This window comes from Colias philodice, chromosome 10 (genome assembly GCF_061535455.1).
Source record: "Colias philodice isolate Cphi_HAF_F1 chromosome 10, ilColPhil1 Martin Lab GWU primary, whole genome shotgun sequence".
NCBI lineage: Eukaryota > Metazoa > Arthropoda > Insecta > Lepidoptera > Pieridae > Colias > Colias philodice.
In genome coordinates, this window is record NC_143095.1 from 1,439,198 (window position 1) to 1,464,721 (window position 25,524).

General features: G+C 33.4%; 1 protein-coding gene across 2 annotated transcripts in view; it reads left to right on the forward strand.

Moving 5' to 3' along the window:
• LOC149485009 (terminal nucleotidyltransferase 5C) overlaps nucleotides 1-25,307 on the forward strand; it is a 192,987-nt gene extending 167,680 nt beyond the window's left edge. The window contains exons 1-3 of one of the 2 annotated variants that reach the window (XM_089699700.1): nucleotides 1,272-1,528; nucleotides 19,464-20,413; nucleotides 21,153-25,307. In XM_089699700.1, coding sequence (XP_089555826.1) covers nucleotides 1,457-1,528; nucleotides 19,464-20,413; nucleotides 21,153-21,408 — 1,278 coding nt within the window. In that variant the 5' untranslated portion in view covers nucleotides 1,272-1,456 and the 3' untranslated portion in view covers nucleotides 21,409-25,307. Of the gene's footprint in view, nucleotides 1-1,271; nucleotides 1,529-19,463; nucleotides 20,414-21,152 lie in introns of those variants that run through there. The other variant, XM_089699699.1, reaches the window with a different exon arrangement.
• Nucleotides 25,308-25,524: the final 217 nt, after the last annotated feature.

Here is a 25,524-nt window from a genome sequence, read left to right on the forward strand (position 1 = left end):
CAAATAATTATTGAAATGTTTTCAAAATGTTGTATTTTTGTTGAAGATTGTTTTAGGAAATGTTTATATAATTTTTTTATTGTACACCTTATTAAAAAAAAAAAACAATTTTTTGGAACCAATTTATACATTTTAAATATTCAGTATCTGTACATAATCTTCCAGTTTTTTGCTTGTTTACAATTTATTTATTTATAATTCTTTATTGAACAAAATATGCGAAAACAATAGTATGCAAAAAGAAGTAGTAATACAAAAGCATAATTTGCCCAAAAGGCGGCCTTATTGCTAAACAGCAATCTCACAATATAGTAGTTCTAATTTTGTGTCTGATATTACCGTCTTTTAAATTTTTTCGCAGTTTAAAATAGAGCTACACTTTAACTGGAATCCGTACTTCATACAAAATGCAAATAAACATAAGTACGAAGTCTGATCATAAAACACATCTAAAAATGATAATTTGGTTGAAAAATGTATTTTAACCAGCTTCAAAAGTGAAATAAATAATAGCTTATTATTAAATTGAATATGGAATGTTAACGATAGTGACATTAACAAATTACTGTGATTCAATTTTATTTACGAAGTGGTCGGTTAATGTGGATCCATGCCTTAAAAATCCTCAAAGGATAATAAAATATGTATAATCGTACATATTATCTTGACTTGATGGTTGATATATGTTGGGCTTGGATAACTTGTATATAATTAAAAGATACAAAAATAATACAATAAACGGTAAATGCAACATTTACAACAAGGCGAATATGATTGATATGCATTTGGCAAAAAAATGCACAATTTTCAAGACTATTTGTATAAAAGTCTTAATGTTCTTAATCTCACTTATTGCAATAACGCAGTTAAATTCGTAACTTGCCACTTCATCTGGCAATCAATTATTGAAAATAATTGAAATCGCTGTAAAACCGCTTACGTAGAATATCCCGTTGCGTAGCGACTGTGACGTCACCGCTACAACCGTAGCGTCCTACGTCACACGCTACGGCAGGCTGTAGCGAAATAGTACAGGAGATGCATAATTTAAAGCCCTCAATTTTTCATAATTATTCAAATTTATAATTGATATTGAATTACTGTGTGAAACCATAATGCGTACTCCAGTATGTGAATACGTAAAATCAAATTAAACAAAACAAGCGAGATGAAACTACACACGGCGCAGTGAATGTGAAAGAGAGGGAAGGTGTAGCAACAAGTTGAGCGTTATCGTGGCCGTGACGTCGCGACCCTTTCACTCGAGTCGCGAAGCCGGCACTCCGCGTTCAGTCCCACAGTCCGCGCGGCTCGGTCACTGCGTGAGTACGTCTCGCGCACCGTGTCCCAAACAACCACGCGTTACTCGCTTACAGATAACTAACTGGCTAGCTAACTTTCGGGACGTTACACGTAAACGGTCATCCGTGTTGAACTCCCGTATTGTGCTACCACGATGGGCGTAATCAAAGTGACTCCGGACACCGCGTCGCTCATCTCGGCGTGCGATATGCTCGACGACATGAAGGTAAGTTCGAATCATGTGATGTCAGGAATGGCATATATCCAAATCGGGCACGATATTAGAGAAAAAGTTCGTATTTAGCGTGCGTGGGCTGAATGACTGGTCACGGGATCGCGAGTAATTTGAAAATGCGCTTTTACGCTGCGAAATACAACTCGAGCGCGACGCAATGCCAAGAAAAGATTCCTATTGGCAAAGTGATATTTTAACTTCTCGGTCACACTTTGATAAACGGATAAAATTCTATTTAAATATTGTAACACATAATCGGATTGATTATGTGTGTCGATATAAAATAAAATTTCTAGTTGAAATAAATATCACTTGCACTGCTAGCGCACAGGCATTGCGTTACTTTGTAGACATTAAAAATAATAATTATCAGCTTTGTTTACTCGTCCGCTACATTCGCCACGGTATTTATCAAAGTCGTAAAAATATTTGCCTTTCGACCGTTTCATGATCATTTTATAAATTTGATGTGGCGCACGTAGAACACGTATTATAAACATTTCCTTTTAATTAACAATGCAATATGTTGGCTATTCGACGCAATTTGTCACGCTTCTTGCGTTTTCGTATTAAATGAAAGTTTAACTTCTTTCTGGTTGATTACGACATAGACAAGAATTTTGTGACAAATACGAGTGTACCATTGTAATGAACGTCGCTATTATCGGGACGATTTCACGTCCAAGTAGAAATGAAAAGTGGACGGAAACGGTGTCCTTATCAGCGGTTTGACACGATTGCTGTACACCCGAAGGTGGTACGTGAGAACACGCACAACCTTTGCTGGAATGCAACCTAGTTGCTAATCGACCGCGGCAGATAGTGCTTTTCATGGACAGGAAAATGTTCGCCAGCTATTTGTCTACGTTCAACTGTGAACTAGGATTTTACACGTGAAATGTGAATGTCAGCTGCTATGATTCGTAAATACTTATTGAATGCAATATTGGTGTAGGAATTTCAACCGTTTTAGAATATACCTTTTAAAAAATCGGTCCTTTTAAATTGAAGAGGAATTTTTTTTCTGCAGTATATATCAGTAGATCCATTCATGAGGCTTAGTGCTTTGAGTGACATATCTCTAAATTATTTCGTGTTATCTTTACTTTTCTCTGGATATCTCGTGTGTCCACTGATAAGAGGCAAATTTGAATTATCAATGGTGATTGATGTTTTATACGCGATTATTTTAATTATAACAAACATAGCATAATTCTAGAAAAATCTAGAATATCACGATGCGTTTGCGATATGACTAATAAATGTGACGTAAATAAATGTAATGTTTTCATAGGAAGTGATTTACCGCAAATAGACTTAAAAAATAATATGATAAGATCGTAAAAATCCATTTATAATAAAGAAAAGGTCAATTCCTGCTGTGTGTATTTAAAATAAAACAAAATAGAATCGTCGTCATGAATCCAATCCAATCTTTTAAAAATTTCAAGTCTGACTTAAATGCCGAAAAGTTTGTTTAGTATTGTGAAAGTTCCTTTGCATTTTTTAAGCATTGTAATAAAAATTAATTAGAAAAGTGGCAAATGTACTTTACTTTAACACTTTTATTACTTACTTTCTTGTCTAAGTTTAGTGAGTACAATAATTGTGTAGATCTAAATATTCGAATAGATTTAAAAATGAAATTTATAAAGTACATAGGAAGGTATATTTTGAAAATGGACATGGTCACTGCTTGTAAACTGTTTAAAACATCTAGTTCCATAATCTAAAGAATTTTAGCTTTAAAATCCATAGCAGGGAAATACATAGGTAATTCAGCTTTCATTTGTTATTTTTAGATATTACAATGTAATGCCCATTGTAAGGTAAAGGTAGAATATTATTTTAACCCTTATCAGCGATCTAAATTTAAAATAAAATAATACACGGTTCAGTTGGTCCGACTCTGGAGCAGAAAATAAAATAAGTATGATAAAGTTTTACTATCGCTTAATAAAAACTAACTAAAAGCAACGCTCTCCGCGGTAAACAACTAGTATAGAAAAAACTAAATTGTAATAACTTTTGTTTGTCAAATTCGCCCGCGACCTTATCACAACACACACCCGCGATAATAATGTACAAACATCATTTACCTACGTATTTTAAATTAATATTTAAATCACATTTTATAAGTTTCACAATTTCAGTGGCCTTGCTCATTATTTACTATCACAATGGAATACATTAATTACTACACAACATATTCATGTTTAATTTATTAATATTACTTTATTGGTTATTGCTCTATGCGTAGCTGGGAAATCGCAAATTAACAATGTAACAGCCCATATACTTAGTTGTTTACTTCGTTATTACTTTTAATATTCATTTATTCATTAACTTTTAAATGTATGTTAATCCTTCTTTGCTTTGTAAAATTGTAACCGAGTGTTCCGTTCCACTCTCTTTTAATTGAACCTCCCTGGGGTGTGTGTGTACATACTCGTAAAATATTTTTAAGTACTTTTGCTCTATAACGTTACCATGGCGCTCAAAAGCTTAATAAAACTCAATTAAATACTTTTATAAAGACTCATAATTCTACAATGGACGTGTTTCATTTAAATCTATTGATTAGAATTCCGACAAACGTTAAAACCAGCTAAACAAATGTTCGAATACTAACGAAAACTCTGAGCGTGTGTTAACAGCTAAATAAAATGCAAATTTGTGTCTAAATTCCAAAGCAACAAATGCCACATCGTCACGCACGCATTGCACACATGCTAACGCACGCACACAGGCGCGCAGTAATTTATTCGCAAATACATTAATAACGTTTTCTATAACGAGATTATAGAATCTATTCATTCATTGCTTAATCAGTGCCGCGATCGGTTTAGAAAGCTATGTCTGCGACGCATTGAAGAAGATACAATTATTGTAAATCGTCGCGCGGCATCGACTGGCCGTGACTATGGTATATTTTCGCTGGTTTATTTTTAGCGGAAAATTATCGTTTGATTATTATCAATTCATTTTTGCATAATGTAAACGAGTACCTACCTATCATGATTGTTAATTTGTTGTTTGTTTAAATGGTAATATAATGTATAAAGGCTGTACATATTTTGAAAAGAAAAAGACAATTATAATCCTAACGAAATCGCAGAGAATGAAATAGAAATTAGAAACAAAGAAGCAATCTTTTATTAGTAACAAAATAATACAGATAGGCAAAACTCCTATGGATCCTGATTTCAAATTGTAATTCCAAAAAAAAGGTTGCATTGAAATACCGAACAAAGGCGAGACCAAAACAATCGTGACCTTTATCAACCGCTATAGTCAGCTGTAAGAATTTGAGATTTAGAGATAATCATGCAATCGTGATCGAAGAATCCTTGTTTATTTTCTAATATGCAGGATGCTTCGTATGTAGGTCGGTTTGCTCAATGTCAGTGGAGAATGTATAGTTATATTTTGAACGTAAAAATATATGACGTAATTTATCGTCAATTATAAGACGTAGTTGTAGTGTAAACATTAAAAAATGTTTGCTCCTTGGAAATGATTTGTTGTTTGATTTTTAACAATACGTTAAAGCTATATTTATCATAAATATACTTCGTGTGTTACTATTTTATAGTTTTTATCTTATATATAAAATTCTCGTGTCACAGTGTTAGTCTGCATACTCCTCCGAAACGGGTGGACCGATTCTCATGAAATTTTCTGTGCATATCGGGTAAGTCTGAGAATCGGCCAACATCTATTTTTCATATGTACCACGGGCGAAGCCGGGGCGGGCCGCTAGTCTATATATATAAAACTCAAAGGTGACTGATATAGTGATCTATCAACGCACAGCCCAAACCACTGGACGTATCGGGCTGAAATTTGTCATGCAGGTAGATGTTAGGACGTAGGCATCCGCTAAGAAAGGATTTACCGAAATTCTTGGGGGAACGGGGAAAAACGGGGATGCACGTACGTAGTCGTGGGCGGAAGCTAGTATTAAATAAATAACAACGGCAAGTCTTGTCCCAAGAATGTTACCTCCATCCATATTTTCTAGTGCATAACGTCATCATTTTATTATAGTAACCAATAACAATAATTGCATAATAATTTGCTTCCATTGTTTACATGTGTGTGTAAACAATTATTTCTCATTGTCAATAAATCACTCAATTTACTTTATCAATGCATTTTTATTCAACATGCAGGTGTCTCATTAGATTCTAATAGATGTATAATTAAATTGAAAATTATGTTCTTGGTTTGCACATAATTGCCATATTATATCTATGGTTCTTTTTACGCGCCATAAATGTGTTCTAAATTCAAATCATTTAAAAAGACAGAGACAAAACAAATGCAATATGAAATTCATGAGCCTTATCCATAGATTCAAGACATCTGGAGAAGATGACGTGCCCATTTCTTATTCAATGGCTAAACTATTCATGAATTTGTTTTTGAAGATCATAAATAAAAATGTATTTTGCTCTATGAATGTTATTTTAATCTCCGATTATAAAACGAAGTTATGGCTCTATTATAATTTGAGTTTATTTCGGCGTTTCTGTATATTATTGTGTCGAAATACGCCCTTACAAGGGCTTATCAGGGAAGGATTTTTGAATGTTCGTATATGGCCAGCATATTAAAAACGTTGGGCAAACGTTGGCACTGGCTTCTTGGATTAATCGAGTGACATTTCAAGTACACGCCCTGTTTGTTCAAACATGATCATAGTATAATATAAAAACAGTAGATAAGATAGTATTTGAATATTTTAACTATGTAATGATAATATATTTTATACTCTATAGTCTATAGTATCTCACAGTCGGCTAGCGTCCCTCTGTCATCTCATCACGGCCCTCTGTGTATTCGACTTGTTTTTAACGTTGTGTCTTTGAAGGTATATTTTAAAACCTTATTTTCCAATAAGTAGAATTCTTCATAAGTCTATATTTCGATTACTATAATCTTGTGCTTGTATTTTTTTTTTCAAATAAATTTGTTTCTATTCCATGGATACCGATAAAACGAAAAAAAATCAATTAGCTTCGTAAAGTAAATTAATTATTTCTATTCGTAATCGTATGGCATATGATGTAGGTACTAGATTAAATAAAAGTAAATTGGCCTGATTTTGAATCGTAATTATTTTTTAATGCAATTATAACGTAACTGGTAAAGGTATTTATTGTCAAATTTGAATCTTCAAATATATTTCTATGACCTAACGGATACGATTTGGTTTGTATTTATACTACATAGTAATATAGTAGTACAGAGTAGCTACATGATAATAGTATGAGTATTGTAAAGCCAACAATCTTCCCTGCTCTTATTCAATTACACCGATTGACTCTTAACAATAAGAAGTAAATTGTACTTCATTCAGTTTAAACATACGATTTCTATTAAACGCATCCATAGTGACTCATATCTTCATATTTTCATGACATCACATTATTAATCACGACATCTCTTAAACAATAAATTAATAACATCTTTAAATAATATTTTTATTATAGAATAGACCAGTTTTCCGAAAGGTCTTTATTGAAATAAATTAAAATTAAGTATAAACAAATCAAGTAGACACACCTAAAAGTATTATTTTATTCCAAACGAGTTAAATAGTTTCATAGATAAATATATTATGTCTGTAATAAAAATACTGAAGATATATTTCAGGCACAACACGAATCGGACTTCCTTTATTATACGAAGTGTGATACTAATCTAAACCAGATCTTTCGCGACGTTTTATTTCAGTGCAATCTTATCCTGTAACTAGCTATCCGCCCGCGGATTCGCCCGCTTTGTCTAAAACCTAATAAATTATATACTAAAACCTTCCTCTTGAATCACTCTATCTATTACAAAAAACCGCATCAAAATCCGTTGCGTAATTTTAAAGATTTAAGCATACATATAGGGACAGAAAAAGCGACTTTGTTTTATACTATGTACTGATAGTGATAAAACAATAAGTTATCTTGTATTACTTGTTTTTAGTGAAAATATCTATGGGTATCGCGGTCAAGGCGACACCCTGATACCATGTTCTAAACTCTAAAGTCTAAACAAAAACACATAAGATACATATTCGAGAAACAACATCTCATATTGTCATGGGTGCGATAATCAAGATAACATTCACATATTGTACGTAATCAAAGGAATTTGACCTTTGCGTGTATTATAAAACAGTTCAATATTATTTTATTTGTAATATACAAAAGCGTTCTGCATTCGTCCGGTATGTTAATGAATGATGTAATCTGTAAAAACCGAGGAGCCATTGAACGATTTGAATGTGGAATTGTGTTTTAATTTTTTTATCTGTGAAATGTATAATACGTGTGATTATTATCTATATGATTATGTATCTGTAAACACGTCGCGTGACCGTGACATACGTTGACAGGTGTCATGTTCGACCAATTAGAACTTGGGTTAGCGCCCTTCACACAAATTAAGTAATAATTACATTGCGCTAGTAACATTTAATTCAAAATTACTAATTATTAAGCAATACCTGGTTGAAATGAATATGAACAGCAATGAATTCTAATGCGACCTACAGTTAATTAAATAAGTAGGTACATCATACGAAATTACAATATGGTAGATACCAAAATCATTGCGATAATATAAAAATAAATGAAAATAGATCTGAAGGAATGTGACTTGATTATTGTCGCATTGTTACTTCGGTGTTACTTTGATGATACCTAAGTATCTAATGCCGGAAAAAGAAAGTATTATTCAAAAGTTTTATCGCATTACCTTTAATCATGAAAGTCGTTATCAAATGGGTAATATAAATTATAATTGACATTGATTAGATTTATCTATCATGAATAAATATAGGTACCTAAGTCATGTCCAATATTGATATTCCAATCAAAATCAATTAATTGAAAAATAATGCGCAGTAAAGTTTAATTCATGAACGTCCTTGACTATTTCATATATTTTAAATTTTAATATGGCGCTCCAGTGGCGCTCTATAAAAATAAATGGTAAAATGTCGAAAATGAACTGAACACTATTTTTAATTTCTAAATGCTTATCTTTATAGTTCTATAGTGATATAACTTATTGAACAAATATTGTACTAAATAATCATTAAACTGACGTAAATTCGTTACGTTGAATATTGATGAGATTGAAGTGAGATTCAAAGTCCAAATCAACAAAAAGAAAGTAATATTATTATTAGACCCAACTCTGACCACACTACATGAATATAATGTTATCTGAACTAAAAAAGAAGAATAGATTATTAAGATTTTTAATATATATATTTTTTTTCTTGTTATTTATATCCATCACGGCATGTCATGTTATCCTGGATGTATGTAAAAAATATTAGAAAAAACAATTGACAAACGTCAAATTTTCCCGCTCAAAACCGCGATGTATCAGATCGGTCTAGTTCCGTTTCGTATTACGCAGCCCACGTATGCCGAGGCCATGCTAATTAGTGGCCTCACGAAATCGAAAGTACGTCTAGATGTAGGTTGCGACTAGCGCATAAAGGAACGTTATAGAAATATAGAATTACGATTTGGCGCGAATTTGTTATAATATATACGGCATGATTTTTATATCGACGTATCGAAAGACAATTATCTACTTATTCGAATTAATTAATATTTATGTGGATCGAAATGGTACTAACTTTTCTTGCATTGACTAAATATAAGAATTTTATGATTTGGATAATTCAATGAGATTATTCTTTAAAATTATATTAAAATTATTCAATACATACAAATAATGTTTAAAATAGTTAATAGGTACATATTATATCTGTAACTGAACGTCAAAAATGAATATGTTTTAGAAAGCCATTATAGAGCCATATGCATAGAGTCCATCATGCAACACTACAAGCGAAGTCGCGAACAAAGAGCTAGCCTTGAATATTTATGAAACAGTTTAAAAATCGTGCTACCGATGAAATTGTGAGGTAATACTGATTATGATTCTGAACTAGAACCACGTACGAATGCTAATTTTATTCGAAACCGAAAGCATCTTTCAAAGGAACGCAAACAATAAAGCTATCGACCTTAATTTACGGATGTCCGGTCTAAATACCATTATGTAATATGTCCTGCATAATTATAACAGTTTATTAATTGTATAATTACATGGCAAATCAGCACTTGTATCAATGCAAGGGAAGGATAATAATTTAATTAATATTTTAAGATTCCGTTCGTTAAAATATATATAACTATCTTAACGGTATATCTTATGTAAATTTTCTAATCGAACCTTCATTGTTATAATCGTAATAAATTTATATGATAGTATTACCTGTGTAGGTATTACTCTTGTTTTACTAGATTGATTAACTACAGTTCTAACAATTTTCTAACTGTGAGATTATTTACATACTGATTAAATTACGTACATAATTGTTCAAACAATGAGATTAATTCTTATTAGTTTTCACAGAATCGCACGATATTTTTCCTTTAAACAATTGTTGCCGTAAAAAAGGATATAATTATTGCAATTTCTTTTGACATCTATGTAGTGTTTAGTTCATTAACGTAACCGCTATTTAATCACGATTTTCTGCGTTTATATTGATCAAACGTTTATTATCAAAGGATTATTTTAAAAGCACTTTAAATTACATGTTATACAGAATTAATTTTCTTTCAAGAAACACTATAGATTTCAGATACACATATACACCGTCGGGGAACTACCGAATCACATATTTTACTTTCTAATTTTTTTAATTACGTTTTTGTTCAATATTTAAGCATAGGAATTATAAAAAAAGATATATACAACATAATAGAGCAGTGTTATTAATTTTAAATTATATTTTATAGGTACCAACATTTATTAGCATTTTAATGTTTATTACTTAACTAGTGGTCCGCCCCGGCTTCGCCGTGGTACATATTTCGCAATAAAAGGTAGCCTATGTCCTTTCTCGTTTATCAAAATATCTCCATACCAAATTTCATGCAAATTGGTTCAGTAGTTTAGGCGTGATTGAGTAACAGACAGACAGACAGAGTTACTTTCGCATTTATAATAGGTATTAAGTATGGATTATATTATTAAAACAAAAAAGGACGTTTCTTAAATTCTACAGCTTTTCCTTTTTAAAATTTTCCTTTTTCTGTGATACCAGATCCTGTAAAGTAATTTCCGTAAATTTTATCACTTTTATAGAGGGTAAAAATTATTTAAAATGCTTACTCATTGTTTATTATCAATACACATGCGAATCTTTGACGTGAATCGTGACACCAACCACTTGTACATGTTTTGTTGCTCTTGACGCAAGTTCAATACAATGCAATGGTAAAATACGATTTATTCAGTTGTTTATATTATAATGGTGTTGTATTTATCATACTGGTTGGTATTGTTAACTATGTTTTGTACTTGTGTTTTCCTATGAAGGAGTATAACTTGGTTTTGTTTTAATTCAGTTTTCTTACATTTCTGTATGTAGATGAATACTTTGTATGTACCTTCTATTTTTACTCATAATCTTGGTACAAGTCTTCCTATTTTTCATATTAATATAAGAAAATAACTAAAAACTATTTTTTTAATTTAACTATCAGCAATTACATTACACTATTTGTTTTATATATGACGGAAGAAAAGGCCCGAAGGCTATTTTTAAAAGAGTGACGTCAGCAATTCTGACGTCACCATCATCAGAGCAGGCGCTCATACTCGAAGTAGAACGCCTGTGGGTATTTTTCTGCCTTTTTTATCCTCGTCGTAATTATAGAGAGAGCTCCGAACGCTCCGACGGCCGGCGAGTGAATGTGCTCTGTGCCGTCGGGCGATCGCATTTAAAGCAAACAATGACTCACAAGAATTAGTTTGAGTGTTGCCACTCGAATTTTTACAATGAATTTTCATCAGTTTTAACAAACATTAATTATTTCGTTAATTTAATTATTTCATTAGTGGTTGATTAATGAATCAACCACTTATTTAAAAAGATCAAAGTAAACTTTAGCTAGTTATAATTATTTAGTAGTTTGAGGGTAGTCGTTTATCGTCGTTGCGCCGACACGGCCATACTGACAGGCGGTGCGCGCTCTGCACCAGCCTCGTTGTAAATGTCTGTAACAATGCCAAGCAGGTCACCAATGCGCTGGACCGACCAAGTGAAATCTGCTATAGGAATTTGTGTATCAGACTGCACCAGACAGTCTAGTAACAGGTTCTCGGAGAGTCTCGAAGGTTCTCGTAGATTTCTCGGAGGTTCTCGAAGGTTCTCGTAGATTTAAGTCTAACACGGCCATAGTGACAATCGTACGTCCTCGTACGCCTTTTCTCGTATTACAACACTACGGTAGTTCATCTCGGGATTTCAAAAACACACTGCCTCGGCCACACTGACCTTTCAGAATACTGAACACTCAACATGACAGAGACAGTCCGTTCGCGTATCATGTGATCAACACCTACTCATTTGTGATATAGGCAGATTCTCGAAGGTTCTCGTAGATTTCTCGGAGGTTCTCGTAGATTTATGCTTATCACAAAGAGAGGCGCAGCTCAGATAACACACACAATTCCTTCGATGAACTACACTCCCATTACAATAATCCACGTAACAAACTTTTACTTTACACAACGCACGAAAAAACACAAACGCCAGTATGCCGTTACAAAACTACGTAAACGTTTAACATTTAAAAAGAGAGAGCTTGAATTCTATCCCACTTCTGATGACGGAAGAAAAGGCCCGAAGGCTATTTTTAAAAGAGTGACGTCAGCAATTCTGACGTCACCATCATCAGAGCAGGCGCTCATACTCGAAGTAGAACGCCTGTGGGTATTTTTCTGCCTTTTTTATCCTCGTCGTAATTATAGAGAGAGCTCCGAACGCTCCGACGGCCGGCGAGTGAATGTGCTCTGTGCCGTCGGGCGATCGCATTTAAAGCAAACAATGACTCACAAGAATTAGTTTGAGTGTTGCCACTCGAATTTTTACAATGAATTTTCATCAGTTTTAACAAACATTAATTATTTCGTTAATTTAATTATTTCATTAGTGGTTGATTAATGAATCAACCACTTATTTAAAAAGATCAAAGTAAACTTTAGCTAGTTATAATTATTTAGTAGTTTGAGGGTAGTCGTTTATCGTCGTTGCGCCGACATATATGTATGGAAGAATTGGAATTAAAATTTTGATCACATTAAAGTCACCTTGAATTTTGAAAAAAAAAACCTTGAATTACTGCAGATTTTTGTAAAACCACAGATACACAAAGGCATTCGTTTTTCAATATAATTACATTAATTCTATCAAAATACGATTGTACCATGACCTTGAGAGCTGCCCTAAATAATCACAGGTTAAAAATAGTCACAGATTAAAAATAATTGTGACGTATCAACATGCATGTATTTGTCGCGGCTTTTTGTAATTCAAAGCGGATTCAGAGGTCATTCAGGCCATAATTTTTCCAGTAAAATATGCAATTTTAATATTTAGATGTTTTTAATCTATTTTTGTTTATACCTTCGCTTTGTCTCTCGAACTAAGTATTCTGTAGATTAATATAAAATAAAAAATGCCTGTCTTTTATTATAGGTAATTAAATTAATATCTGTTATCACAGTATCACACACTAAAACTAGCGATAGTTATAAAGCAAATAAAGAAATCAACGACTTATAAAAATTACACAATATTGAGTTATATCTATTTATTTATATCAGAAAGCCAAAATTTGAAGGTATTTAGTTTAGTATGCAAAGGAAGCGTTTTAAATCATTAAAACCTCAATTTACTTCATCATAATCGATTGGATATTTAGTCGAGATTACCAAATATATTAAACTTTAAAAGGATATAAACATATTATGTAGATTTTTTTCTCTCCATTCTATTATTAATATTATTGAATAATACGTAGATAAATATATTTATTTATCTATTATTCAATAATTACAATATAATTATTTCGCATTGTATATTCTATCACGCGTTCAAAAGATGTCACAGAGTAATTATATTCACTTTATGCTAATTAGGGTCGAAATAATGAGTTTCCTTAATCAGAATCAATATATTTACGTATGAATGTCGTAATGTCTTTAGAATATATTAGACACTTTTTTAGCGTTCACGAAAAATATTTTTATTTATTGCACGTGCTCGAACGACTAAAACCAAATCAAATGAGCATTGATATTTTTCAGCGTTATTTGGAGCTATCTATGCTGCTGTTCTGTAATAAATCCTGTAGTTTGCCAACTTGTTGAACTTATTAGAAATATGTTTTAACATATAATATCTGTTAGAACTAGTATATATATAAACTAGGGATGTAACGATACCGATACTGATACCGATATATCGGCCGATATATCGGCAAGCCGATATATCGGTATCGCCGATAATAAATCAACCGATACCGATATTTTTTTATTAAATTATTTCTTTTCTTTTATGTTTTTGCATTGTATTCATTCATATTGTTTTATTTCTATTTCTGTAATAGTGTTAAGGAAGAGCGGAACCTCCTGACACAAGCATTTTATTTGCTTACTAGGAGTGTTCCAATCACAAAGTTTATGTAAAGGAAAGAAATAAATAATTTTGAATTTTTTTAATTTTTAACGTGATAACGTTTTTAAAATCGTTTTAGTCGGGTGACATGTTCATAAACTTGTGTCACACCAAAACCTCACGAGCGCGAACGCAGGTATAACGAGAGAGAGACGGACCGATCTCCCGTTTCATCTCGAGCGCTGCCACTGCATTATGTTATCACGTACGTAAACATCTCGATCGTAAACCTACTTTATAAACAACAAATTTTTTTGATATCAAAAAATTCAAAAACCCGCGCCCAATGAACGATGCGGGAGGCCGCCCGCGCGTGCGCACTTTGTTTTCTAAAAAAACTCTACCAATAGTAAGCTTTTATTAGGTACTGATTGTATGTGTATTACTTAAAGTTTAACTGACTTTGTAAAATAATAATACTAAAATAAATGGTTTTGTTGTTTTTTGATTTGGCATTTTTATTTAAAAGAATACGATTAACAGTTGTCTCTGTTAAATGTTGGTAACTTTTTATGCATAATTCACTATTTATTTTTCTACCAAGCCATCGATATCGGTATCGGTATCGGTATCGCCGATACATTACCACAAATATCGGTATCGGTATCGTATCGGCAAAATCATGTATCGTTACATCCCTAATATAAACCAAACAATGTAAATTGTCTTTAAGTTGTCTGGATAGCTCTTTATTTGTAGCTACTGTCTATGATGTAATATTGTTTATTATCTGTGGTCGCGTTATACCTTCTCTTGTACTTCCTCTTGTGTCAACTGTTTTGCTGTGTAAACTTGGTTCAGAATAAATCTCAGTATATCAAGATAATCTGTTGTTATTTTCCCATAAACCCATCAATATCTTATGAACGAATAATCCTATATGTTATTAAACACCATACTTGTAAAAATGTAAACCTTCCGTTTGTTTTCAACTGTTTATATCTAAGTTACATACACAAAATACATTAAAATAAAGTTTTCTCGCACGTTTTCATAGTAAGGGTCATCAGACCATTCATTGTGTGGAAATAAATCACACCGTAACGTAACAGCGCCGATTCGCACGGTACGTTTCACACGCGAAGTTCACGATCGCAATCGCGTACGGTGTCAATGGATGCCGAGTTTTTTTTATTTTTATTTGGACGTTTAATTGAGTAATTAGTAATTTAAATACGGAAACAGGGAAGTTATATCATTCCTACGCGCTAATTTAAAATTGACAAGCAGATAAGTCAATAGATCGTAGATTTATCCAAAACAAAGAAAACTGCTTCACAATTATTAACCATATAACTTTTTTATAGACAATTTAAATAATAAATTCAGTAAGTATATAGTTTAACAATAATTATTCACATGTTAAATTTTTTATCAAATAGATACATACATATATCCAATATTGCGAAATAATTTGGAATTTATCACTTTGCAAAAGTTAATTGCAAAACTTACGTAACTGTATAAATTGATTGTACGCGTATCTAACATATACGATGTATTGAAATTTTTGCATCCATTATGAAAATATAATTCTCACAATTTTCGCAATAAGCCATTAGAGTAGCCAATCATGACTATTTTTGTGATACTCATATTTCAAATTCTGATATTTATTGTGCAAGTTATAGACTACATAACAACATGTAACTTTTTCTAGGCTCATGCACTATAGCATTTAAACTCACGAATGCAAGTTTTAATTTTTAATTTATTTAGAATATTGTAAATTTTAATAACTAACAGTTCAGATAGTGGGTATACTTTGGCATAAATCCGTCGATTAAAAATAAATAGCTATCAGATGGAGAATGCATATGAACATTTAGTTGTTTTTTTTCTTCAATTCCTGATATCAAATCAAACGTATTGTACGCAAAACAAACAACCTAATCACGTTTATTTAAACACGATCGCATGATTATCTGTTTTATAACCATTATCAAAAAAATATGCATTTACGACTCGATTTCCTCAATCCAAAGTAAAATTTAGGAAACAATTACGCTTAATCATGTGTTAATTGAAACAAAATCTAGTTTAAATTCGTTAGTCGTGAACGAAACGACCTCAGATCGAAATATAAAATAACAAAGGTCACAAACTATCATGTTATATAAATGTTTTTATCTTGTGTTTTTATTGCTAATGTAAATTACTTTCACGATAAGCTTTGGAATTATGGTCGATACATTATCGTATTATTGCGCGGTTTAGGCGATTTAGCTTTTAGAATTATAATTACTTAATCATTTTAATATACGTCACTTGGAATTTCTAAAATGGATTAACTGATCATTCCTCAAAATATTTATTCATATACCTAAGTCATATTAATTAACGATATCACTAAATGAAGACATATTTCAAGCATAGTTTTGACATCCTTACAATTAGCTAATGTTAATTTGTGAAATAATAAATGTTGAATTTATACAGATAATGGATACTTGGTATTGCCATTTATTGATGGAACTGCATTATAGAATACTAGCGGTCCGCCCCGGCTTCGCCCGTGTTACATATTTCGCAATAAAAGGTAGCCTATGTTCTTTCTGAGGGTCTAAAGATTATCTGTGCCAAATTTCATCAAAATCGGTCCAGTAGTTTATGAGCCTATTCATTACAATCAAACAAACAAACAAACAAATAAACAAACAAACAAAGCTTTGCTCTTTATAATATTAGTGTAGACAAAACACTTTACTAATATCACTTGAAATGTTGAATTAAATTATGACCGGTTGTATAGATTATACTCATCAGCCAGGAAGAAAACGATAAAGATGATTCACTTATATAAATCACCAAAGTCAGTATTATGCGTTTACCTATATCTTTAATTTAGAGCGAATAAATATCACGTACTATTGAATCAATAATTCTATATTTACATTGTAATAATCCATCATCCATTAAGAACGGCAATTAATAATCCACTTATTACTGGAATTAATAAGTATGATAATTATTATGTGATTTATTCCCTACATGGTGCCTAAGCATTACCTGAATCGCTTACATCCCATACGTGCTGATTGTCTCATTACATCGCCATTATATATAAATAATTCAGCTTATATATAGAAAAAGAATGCCATTTGAGTTAATTAGCGAAGCATTTTTGTCGCATCTTCATTTACACTCATCATATTACTTATATGGATGGCACCAAAATTATATTTAAATAACATAATTTTGTATCCAATTAAGAAAATTATATGTAGCAGGGTCAAAACGACCCTAATATGGAACTTAAATGAGGAAAAAATGAGTCCTCCTTCACGCCTCAAATAGAAGGTAAACAGAATGCATCATTTCGATGAAGATTTGTAAATAATTCGCAAGTGTAATGTAAATTGGGTATTTTTTCTAGTCCTTGACGTGATTCGAGATTTTTCTAGATGAATGCGTCAGAACTATTTGAACACTAAATATTAGTTGAGGTACACGGAGGTTAATTGTATCGCGCACTGAGCATTAAATTTAGTTTACTGAACGTCCCAAACTAAACTTGGATAAATTGGTTCCTATAGTTTGTTTGTAAGCTATTGAAGTGTACCTTGAAAGAAAAGGGATGTCCTGTTTGCTAGGAACGATATATACGACAGAATAATCTTAAAATATTTCAAGTTTTAAAATTTTATTTGAGGTAAAGAAACACTAACCTGTATTATAAATAAGACATTGACTAAAATAAATAATGATTAAATTAAAATCATCAAGTGCCGTATAATTGAGTGTAGATGTATACAGAATAGATTGAAGTCAGATTAGTTTGGCATATTGCTTGATGCTGGAAATTAAGAAAATGTTACAACAGTACGGTCTATACGTATATAATAAATAACATAGTACCTACCTAATGTAAAAAGCTCTATTTTCCCGATCTCTTAAAACTAATCAGTACATCTTAAATTACAATAACAAATGACAATCATAGGAATTAAAAATACAAGCGATTAAAAATTTCACTGATCTCTACAGCAAGTAACAGGTGACAACCCTGGTTCTTGAAAACAGCCGTGGGGTTGTAGTGGTTTATAACTTCTTCCAGATTGTATTATAGTTGAAACAAAGTAATGAAACAATAAGACGAAGCTCGGAAGACGCAACCACACCGCCCTTGACACACTTTCGGGACAAACGCCTGGAACTTTCTCATTCCTTCCTAATTGTTTGTAATTAAGTGTAATGGCGCATTTTAGAACATTAAAGCAATTATATTCACAATCCATCAAATATTTGATCGCTGCTTCGTCAATGATTTTGCAATTTTCTTCTGTATTACCTAGCATTATTACGATGTCATCATTGTTAATGTTCAACAAATTGGACACTAATGAAAAATCTTCATTAGGCAAATAGTTACCGACGAAACGTTTGAAGATTTTACGATTTGACAAATGGAAGAAATCTTTATTTGGATTAGGCAAAACAATTTCGTAATACCTATTTAAAGTAAATCTCTCTAAGTGATTGAATTTTGCCGCATTGTTAGGGATGGTAACAAAAAAAAACTTAAGGCTTGATGTTTACACAATTGAAAATGTGGTGCATTAAATGAAATTCATACATGATTTCGATTAGAATTTTCTTACAAAATGAAATACGCACTTATAAAAAAAGAATCCTCAGCACAGCTCATGTTGTCGATTCACTAAACATATGATAAAAAATAAAAAATTCCTTTGATTGATATCAAAACCTTAGCTATTATCATTCATAGACCCTCTTTTTATTAACAATATCAACTGATACGTTCGAATAATCAGAGTACATTAAAATTGATTATACGTCAATTTGTTTTTATTACTCTATAAAAGAATTGTTGTCTAAGCGTTCTTCCATAAGTTTTCCACCTTTGACTAGCGGCCTGTGAATTATTCAGTCTGAACATAACGAGCTCTTGAGTTGAACTCAGCTGGTAAATCTATAAACAATCTAAACAAAGTATTGTATTAGTGGTACATTGAATAGAAGCAATTCATTTATTTACCAATGGATAGATTCTTTTATAATACAGTCAGTCATTACTTAGAGTTCATGTATTTTCACTGATATCTTTAGAAATCCGTATTTCAAGAACTACTATCAGGTTTACAAACATTGAATAGAATATTCAAAAAAATTGTGTAATAGTGAGCTATTTAATATTATTAAGGCGTTAATGGCCAATATTAATTATTCTTATTAGAAACGAATTTGGTATTTCAATTATATTATGTACTTGATATTAAAATACCGGTAGAAATTACTCAAAAATTTATCAAATTATTAGAATGGACATATTTATGTAACTTTAATCCAGTGATTTTTTCTTTATATTTTGTTGCACATATTAATATAAAATGTATTTTGTTGCAGAGCGAATCGAGCTACACCTCTTCGGAAGAGGGCTGCGGCAGCGGAGAGCGCCACGCCGTGCTCAGCTACGAGCAAGTGAGGAGACTGAATGATGTTATGGACGAAGTCGTCGCCATACACGGCCGAGGCAACTTCCCGACCCTGCACATTCGTCTGCGCGAGCTGGTGGCGGGCGTCCGCGCGCGTCTGGAAGCTGCGCAGACAGAGGGCGGGGCGGGCATCACTGTACGGGACGTCCGTCTCAATGGCGGCGCCGCCAGCCACGTCCTCACCGACCATCCGCAACCTTTTTCTGACATCGACCTCATATTCACCGCGGAACTGCCCACAGCGCGCCACTGCGATCGTGTCAAAGCCGCAGTCCTTGGACATCTATCCACACTGCTGCCCGCCGCGACCCCCCGCCGCCGGGCCACTCCAGCCGGCCTCAAGGAAGCCTACGTCTCTAAAATGGTTAGAGTAAACTCAGATGGAGACCGCTGGTCGCTGATTTCACTGGGAAACTCGCGCGGCCACAAGTCCGTCGAACTCAAATTTGTCGACACGATGCGTCGCCAGTTTGAATTCTCCGTAGATTCATTCCAAATTGCACTGGATTCTTTGCTTGCATTCCACGAATGCGCTCAGTTGCCGATCGGAGAGAACTTCTACCCGACTGTAGTTGGGGAATCGGTTTATGGTGATTTTCATGAAGCACTTTGGCATCTATCTGAAAAATTAATCGCTACGAGACAGCCTGAAGAGATCCGCGGTGGTGGCCTGTTGAAGTATTGCGCGCTGCTCGCGAAAGGCTACAGACCGGCGCGGCCTGACAAAATCAAGACCCTGGAGCGCTACATGTGCTCAAGATTCTTCATAGACTTCCCAGAATTGGGACAACAACGAGCCAAACTTGAGGCATACCTCCGAAATCACTTTGTTGGCCGAGAAGAAGAGGCGCTAAAGCACAGGTAATTTTATTTTATTATGTATTATTTTTTTGTTTTTCATGATATTAGATATCATTCAGAATTTGATGTACCTTTGTTTTTCCATAGTAATGCTTCTGTTTTTAGTTTTTTTTTTATCTGTAGTACCTATATGAGAAAATCCATATAAGTCAAAGTGATCGTATATTCAATACTATTACAAATTAGAATAACCGCAGACATTTCACTGTACCTAGACTGCAGTACATTGAGTAATAGATACTTTAAGCACGTACGTTTTTCCACTTAACACACAGTTCCTTTACGATGTAATATAACCCGTTTTTCTGGTTTCATATAACATGACATTGGATTCTAGAGAGCTTTTTAGATTACCACAATTATTTAAAACCAGTCTAGACTTGTTGCCAAGGGCAAAGATTCGGAATACAATCCTCGATATATTTCTAAACATTGAAACCTTTTTGTACTTTAGATACTTATACTATTCTATAGTTTCATTTAAATGCTCGTCCCATCTTAAAACACTTTTTGTGATACTTTATTTATACTTCATTTTCACGACTCTTTCGTTCTATTTGATAGTTTTTTGTATGGTTACGTCTTCATCTTATCGAATTTTCGTTATTAAATTAAAGATAAATCAGAAGTCCAAGCATCCATCATATCCATTAAAATTGTCAGCAAATTTGGACGTATTCTTGTTGATTATTTATAAAGGTAATCCGGAACGAGTGATCTAGATGTGTTTGTTTGTCAGGTACCTGACGCTGCTGCACGGCGTGGTGCGCGAGTCCACCGTGTGCCTGATGGGGCACGAGCGGCGCCAGACGCTGGCGCTGATCGAGGCGCTGGCGTGCCGCGAGCTGTGCGCGCGCGCGCCGCTGCTGCTGCCCGCGCTGCCCGTGAGCGTGCCCGTGCTGCCGCAGTACTACGTGTGCGTGTGCGCGGCCTGCGTGCCGTGCGCGGCCTGCGCCTGCTGCGACTGCTGCCGCCCCGCGCTCTGCCCGGCGTGACCGCCGCGACCGACCGACCATGAATTTAGTGCCAAATGTATATAATTATATGTATATGTGTATACGCTACGTGTATATAGTGTGAGATCGCGCGCGGTTACGCTCTGCGTCAATTCGATGTTGCTCACTGTACCCGGATCAATTGTTGTCAATTCGCGCCCGCGTCCCGACCCCGCCCCGGCGACTCCGACGCGTCACTCATATTCCACTAGATAGGACGCCCGCTGAGGCGTGACGTAATTTTTAGTCGTACTCCTGTCGTGTTAGTTGCTTAACATGTCAGCAGTACGGAAATTACAGATCACGCGACGATCGAGGACGATGCGGCCCGACGGTCCGCCCGCGAAAGACTAGTTAGTTATTTTTAAGCTTATGTTTAGATCGTCTCCGATAGTGTTATGGCATGTCTCTCTTCATAATGATCGCGCGAGCGATTGACAAACTCGACTCATTCATATTCCTAAGAACATCTTCCCCTATCTGGCGAAAGAGAACTGTGAAAATATGTTCGGTTGTTATGATCATTATGCAATGGCGTCCAACCGAACGCACACACCTGAATCTTTCGTGAGCTAACCATCTACCATCTGTACCACACACATTCTTCTCCAACCCACACACACTCACGCACGCACGCACACAGTCCCGATCAACTGGCCTTGAAACGCGACAAGGACGTAAACATCCAAATTTAAACATAGTGAGTAAAAAACAGGATTCAGACGCGGAGTTAGGTATAAAACTGGGCTCAATCTTGAGTAACTATTTTGAGGTCAAAGAAACGTTTCGTTCCTCGTTGATATAAACGACCTATTTTAATAGCTATTTATTAATCTATATAAATGTATGTATACACTTCTTTCATAGTTATCTAGTATTGTATACGAGTTATTGTAATACCAAAATGTAAAAAAAAATACGAAAAATAATTATAAAAGTAAGTCGTGTACAATACTGAGATTATCTTTTTATATTAAACACCATATAAATATTTTAAGAACATTTACAAGTAGTAAATTCATGTAACAGAGTACTTAGAAACATGTTTTTTATTAATTTTAAACGTCTCAATAAATAAAAACAGTAGTCGGTATGCAAAATTGTGATTTAATTGTTGTAGATTTAATGTTGTCGATGATTATATACCTACTTAACATATTATCTAGTTAAATTCGATAGAGAGATATATTATTGTTGTATTTAATATAGATATACGAATGGTGTAAACAGTGTCCGGCCAATGTGCATGTCTTATATAGTTGCCAACGCAAAGTTATATCATATATGTATACAAACGTAGCATGGATTAATTCTAAGTTTTTCTATTAAATCCGGAGTACTCAAGTACAACCTGCTTATCTTTAAGAAACTTCGGAACAATTAACGATTTTATGAACGAATTTTTCTATCTTGCTCACTATCGAACCAAAATTTGAGATCTCATTTTTATTAGCATTCGAATGTTGATTTGCCTCGATTGTTTTGTTTTACTTCGCTCTTGGTATGTACACTGTACTGCGTGCCTGCGTTCTATCATAATGTTTTCATTTTATATTATAAATTGTTGTTATATTATCTATCATAGATTATAATATACCATAGATATGTAGATTATAAATGAAATATAGCTACGTAATATAAATGTCTATAATACTTATAAAAAATATAAACAGTTTGAAAACACATTATGTATGAACGCAGCGCTATTTTTGGACAATGTAGTACTAAAATAAGACCATGATCATGATGTACTTAGTAATGTAATTTAAAGTACATAATGTAGCTAACAAAAATTTAAACTATATTCCATTCTATTAAGAATATTATTACTAGTATTACGCCTGAGATACGTTGATGGAATTAGTTTAGAACGAAACAGATCGGTCGTATGAGAGTCAAATGTATTGTTTAACGATAGATTAAGACGTGTTTGTCGAATGCGAAGCCAGCCACAATAGTTTCGTTTCATGTTGATGAAGGAACTTTGTAGTACTAGTACATGTGAAGTACACGAATCAAAGTGCACACTTGTCAAGATTTATCTTCTGTTGTAAAAACTATTTCTATGTTGTGTTTAATGCCTCGCTCGCTATCGAGGCAGGCATCTAAGTTGTGATTTGTTATTTTTTAATCTTTACTGTCATTTTCTGAATCTAATTATTCAAGCAAACATATTTACGACTGACGCACTGACACATAATAGACACAAAGTAATTCTGTACAATCAACAATGAATGGTTGACGTATCACTTGAGTGATTAGATTCGTGCATCTGTGAACGATCGGCACTTTTCTTTAAACTACCTCCTCGTAAGAACTTTACAGACGATGTTTTTAAGGAGCTGTAACGAATACTTAAACTGTTTTGCTGAGTGATGATTTTTAGTTATTTTCATAACGCAAAGTCGTGACACATTGTGAACCTAAATCAAATTATTTCATTACGTTGATTTGTTGGGTACTAAAACTAATTGAGCGATAGTTTATATATTAAGTATTCGATACAGAATATTGTTTACGCCTGTTTACTTATCGAGCTCTTCCTTATCAACACTTGTGACGAATCGCTTCCATAACGGTCTAAATAATATTATTCTATATACAATTATAACGGAGAGACATGATGTAGTGTAGGCTTTATTTTTTCTATAGTTACCATCAGTTTTCAGCTAGCCTTACTTTAATGTTTAATTTTTAATTCTATTACTTATGCATTATACAGCGTTTGTGTGTGTTCATTTCATTCTGTTTATCAACTAAATCTTCCGCTGAATTTATGTTATCGGAGTACTTTGAATTTCAAGATACGAAACGTAGGTAAACCATAATTATTATTCCAATTGTTTAAATTATGCTCTGAAAATAATATTATTTATGGATCATAGAATCAACAAAGGAACAAATAAATTATATTTTTGTTAGGCATGAAAATATCTAATTTAGAGATGAAAGCACACAAACGCGAAACGAGAACGTTGCGAAAATTCGGTAACGCGAAATTACAGTTCGATATTACAATATAATTATTTGAAATTGTATTAGATCTGTTTATTTTTGGATATTTCGAAGACTGAATAATGTTTCGTTTATAAGCCTAATTTGACGCGAAGTCAATAAACGAAATTACGCGTGTGACGTCATCACTTTGAGATGCGAGACGCGTGTAAGCAATAGTGAAAGTGCCGTGTCTCTTAATTAGGTGTGTTGATCTTTGACGACTACACGCCACTGCGATTTTTCTTATCAATCACGTCATTTTTATTTCTTCAAAGTGCAATAATGAGGCCTAAGTGTTCGGTAAGATGTTTCTGACCGTGCAGCTCATATTATGTAAAGTTTATTAATTGTAGTCTTCTTTCCTTAAAAAGATTATTAAAAGCATAATTTTATAGTAGAAATTTTCCAAGATTCAAAGTAATTCATGCATAAGGAATTTTTTTCAAGATTCCTAGAAATTAATGCATAATTGTTATTTTATAAGCTATTCATGTATTGAGTAGAATTTTGGATTCAAATAGGTAAATGTAAAAAAATCGCAGTTGCGTCGCATGTCGTGTCGTGCGCGTGTCGCAGTATTGTAGTATCGAACGCCGAAGCGACGCCGGGCGCGGCCGCTCATATGTTCCAAGCGACCCCGCGCCCACCGGACTCTCTAGTTTAGGAGATGCTAGTACATAATGCCTTATGTTGTTTAAGCTTATAGGTTTATCAAATATATCTACTTAGTTATTATTTCTCTCTTCCGAGTTGCCTGTTTCGTATAACAAGAAGCGTCGATTCGCTGATGGGTTACATAATGTTTATATATTTGTGAAGAGTTTTAAGCTATTGTATAAATTTTACAGAAAACTAAATAAAAATGTTGTGAAAATAAATTATAAAAAAGTGATAAACTGTGACTTTGTGTTTTCTTTCCTTCTCCTTATTACCCTCACCTGAAATAGTACCTACTTTTAAGAAATCTTATAATAATTAATCAGAGTACCTATGCACAATTTTATTAGTAACGAACAGCAATTATTTATAATTATTTAAATATTGCAATAGGTACGATTTTAAGAACATTGGTGTAGGTTCGACCCCTACCAATTACCATCGAATTAAATTTTACTAGAT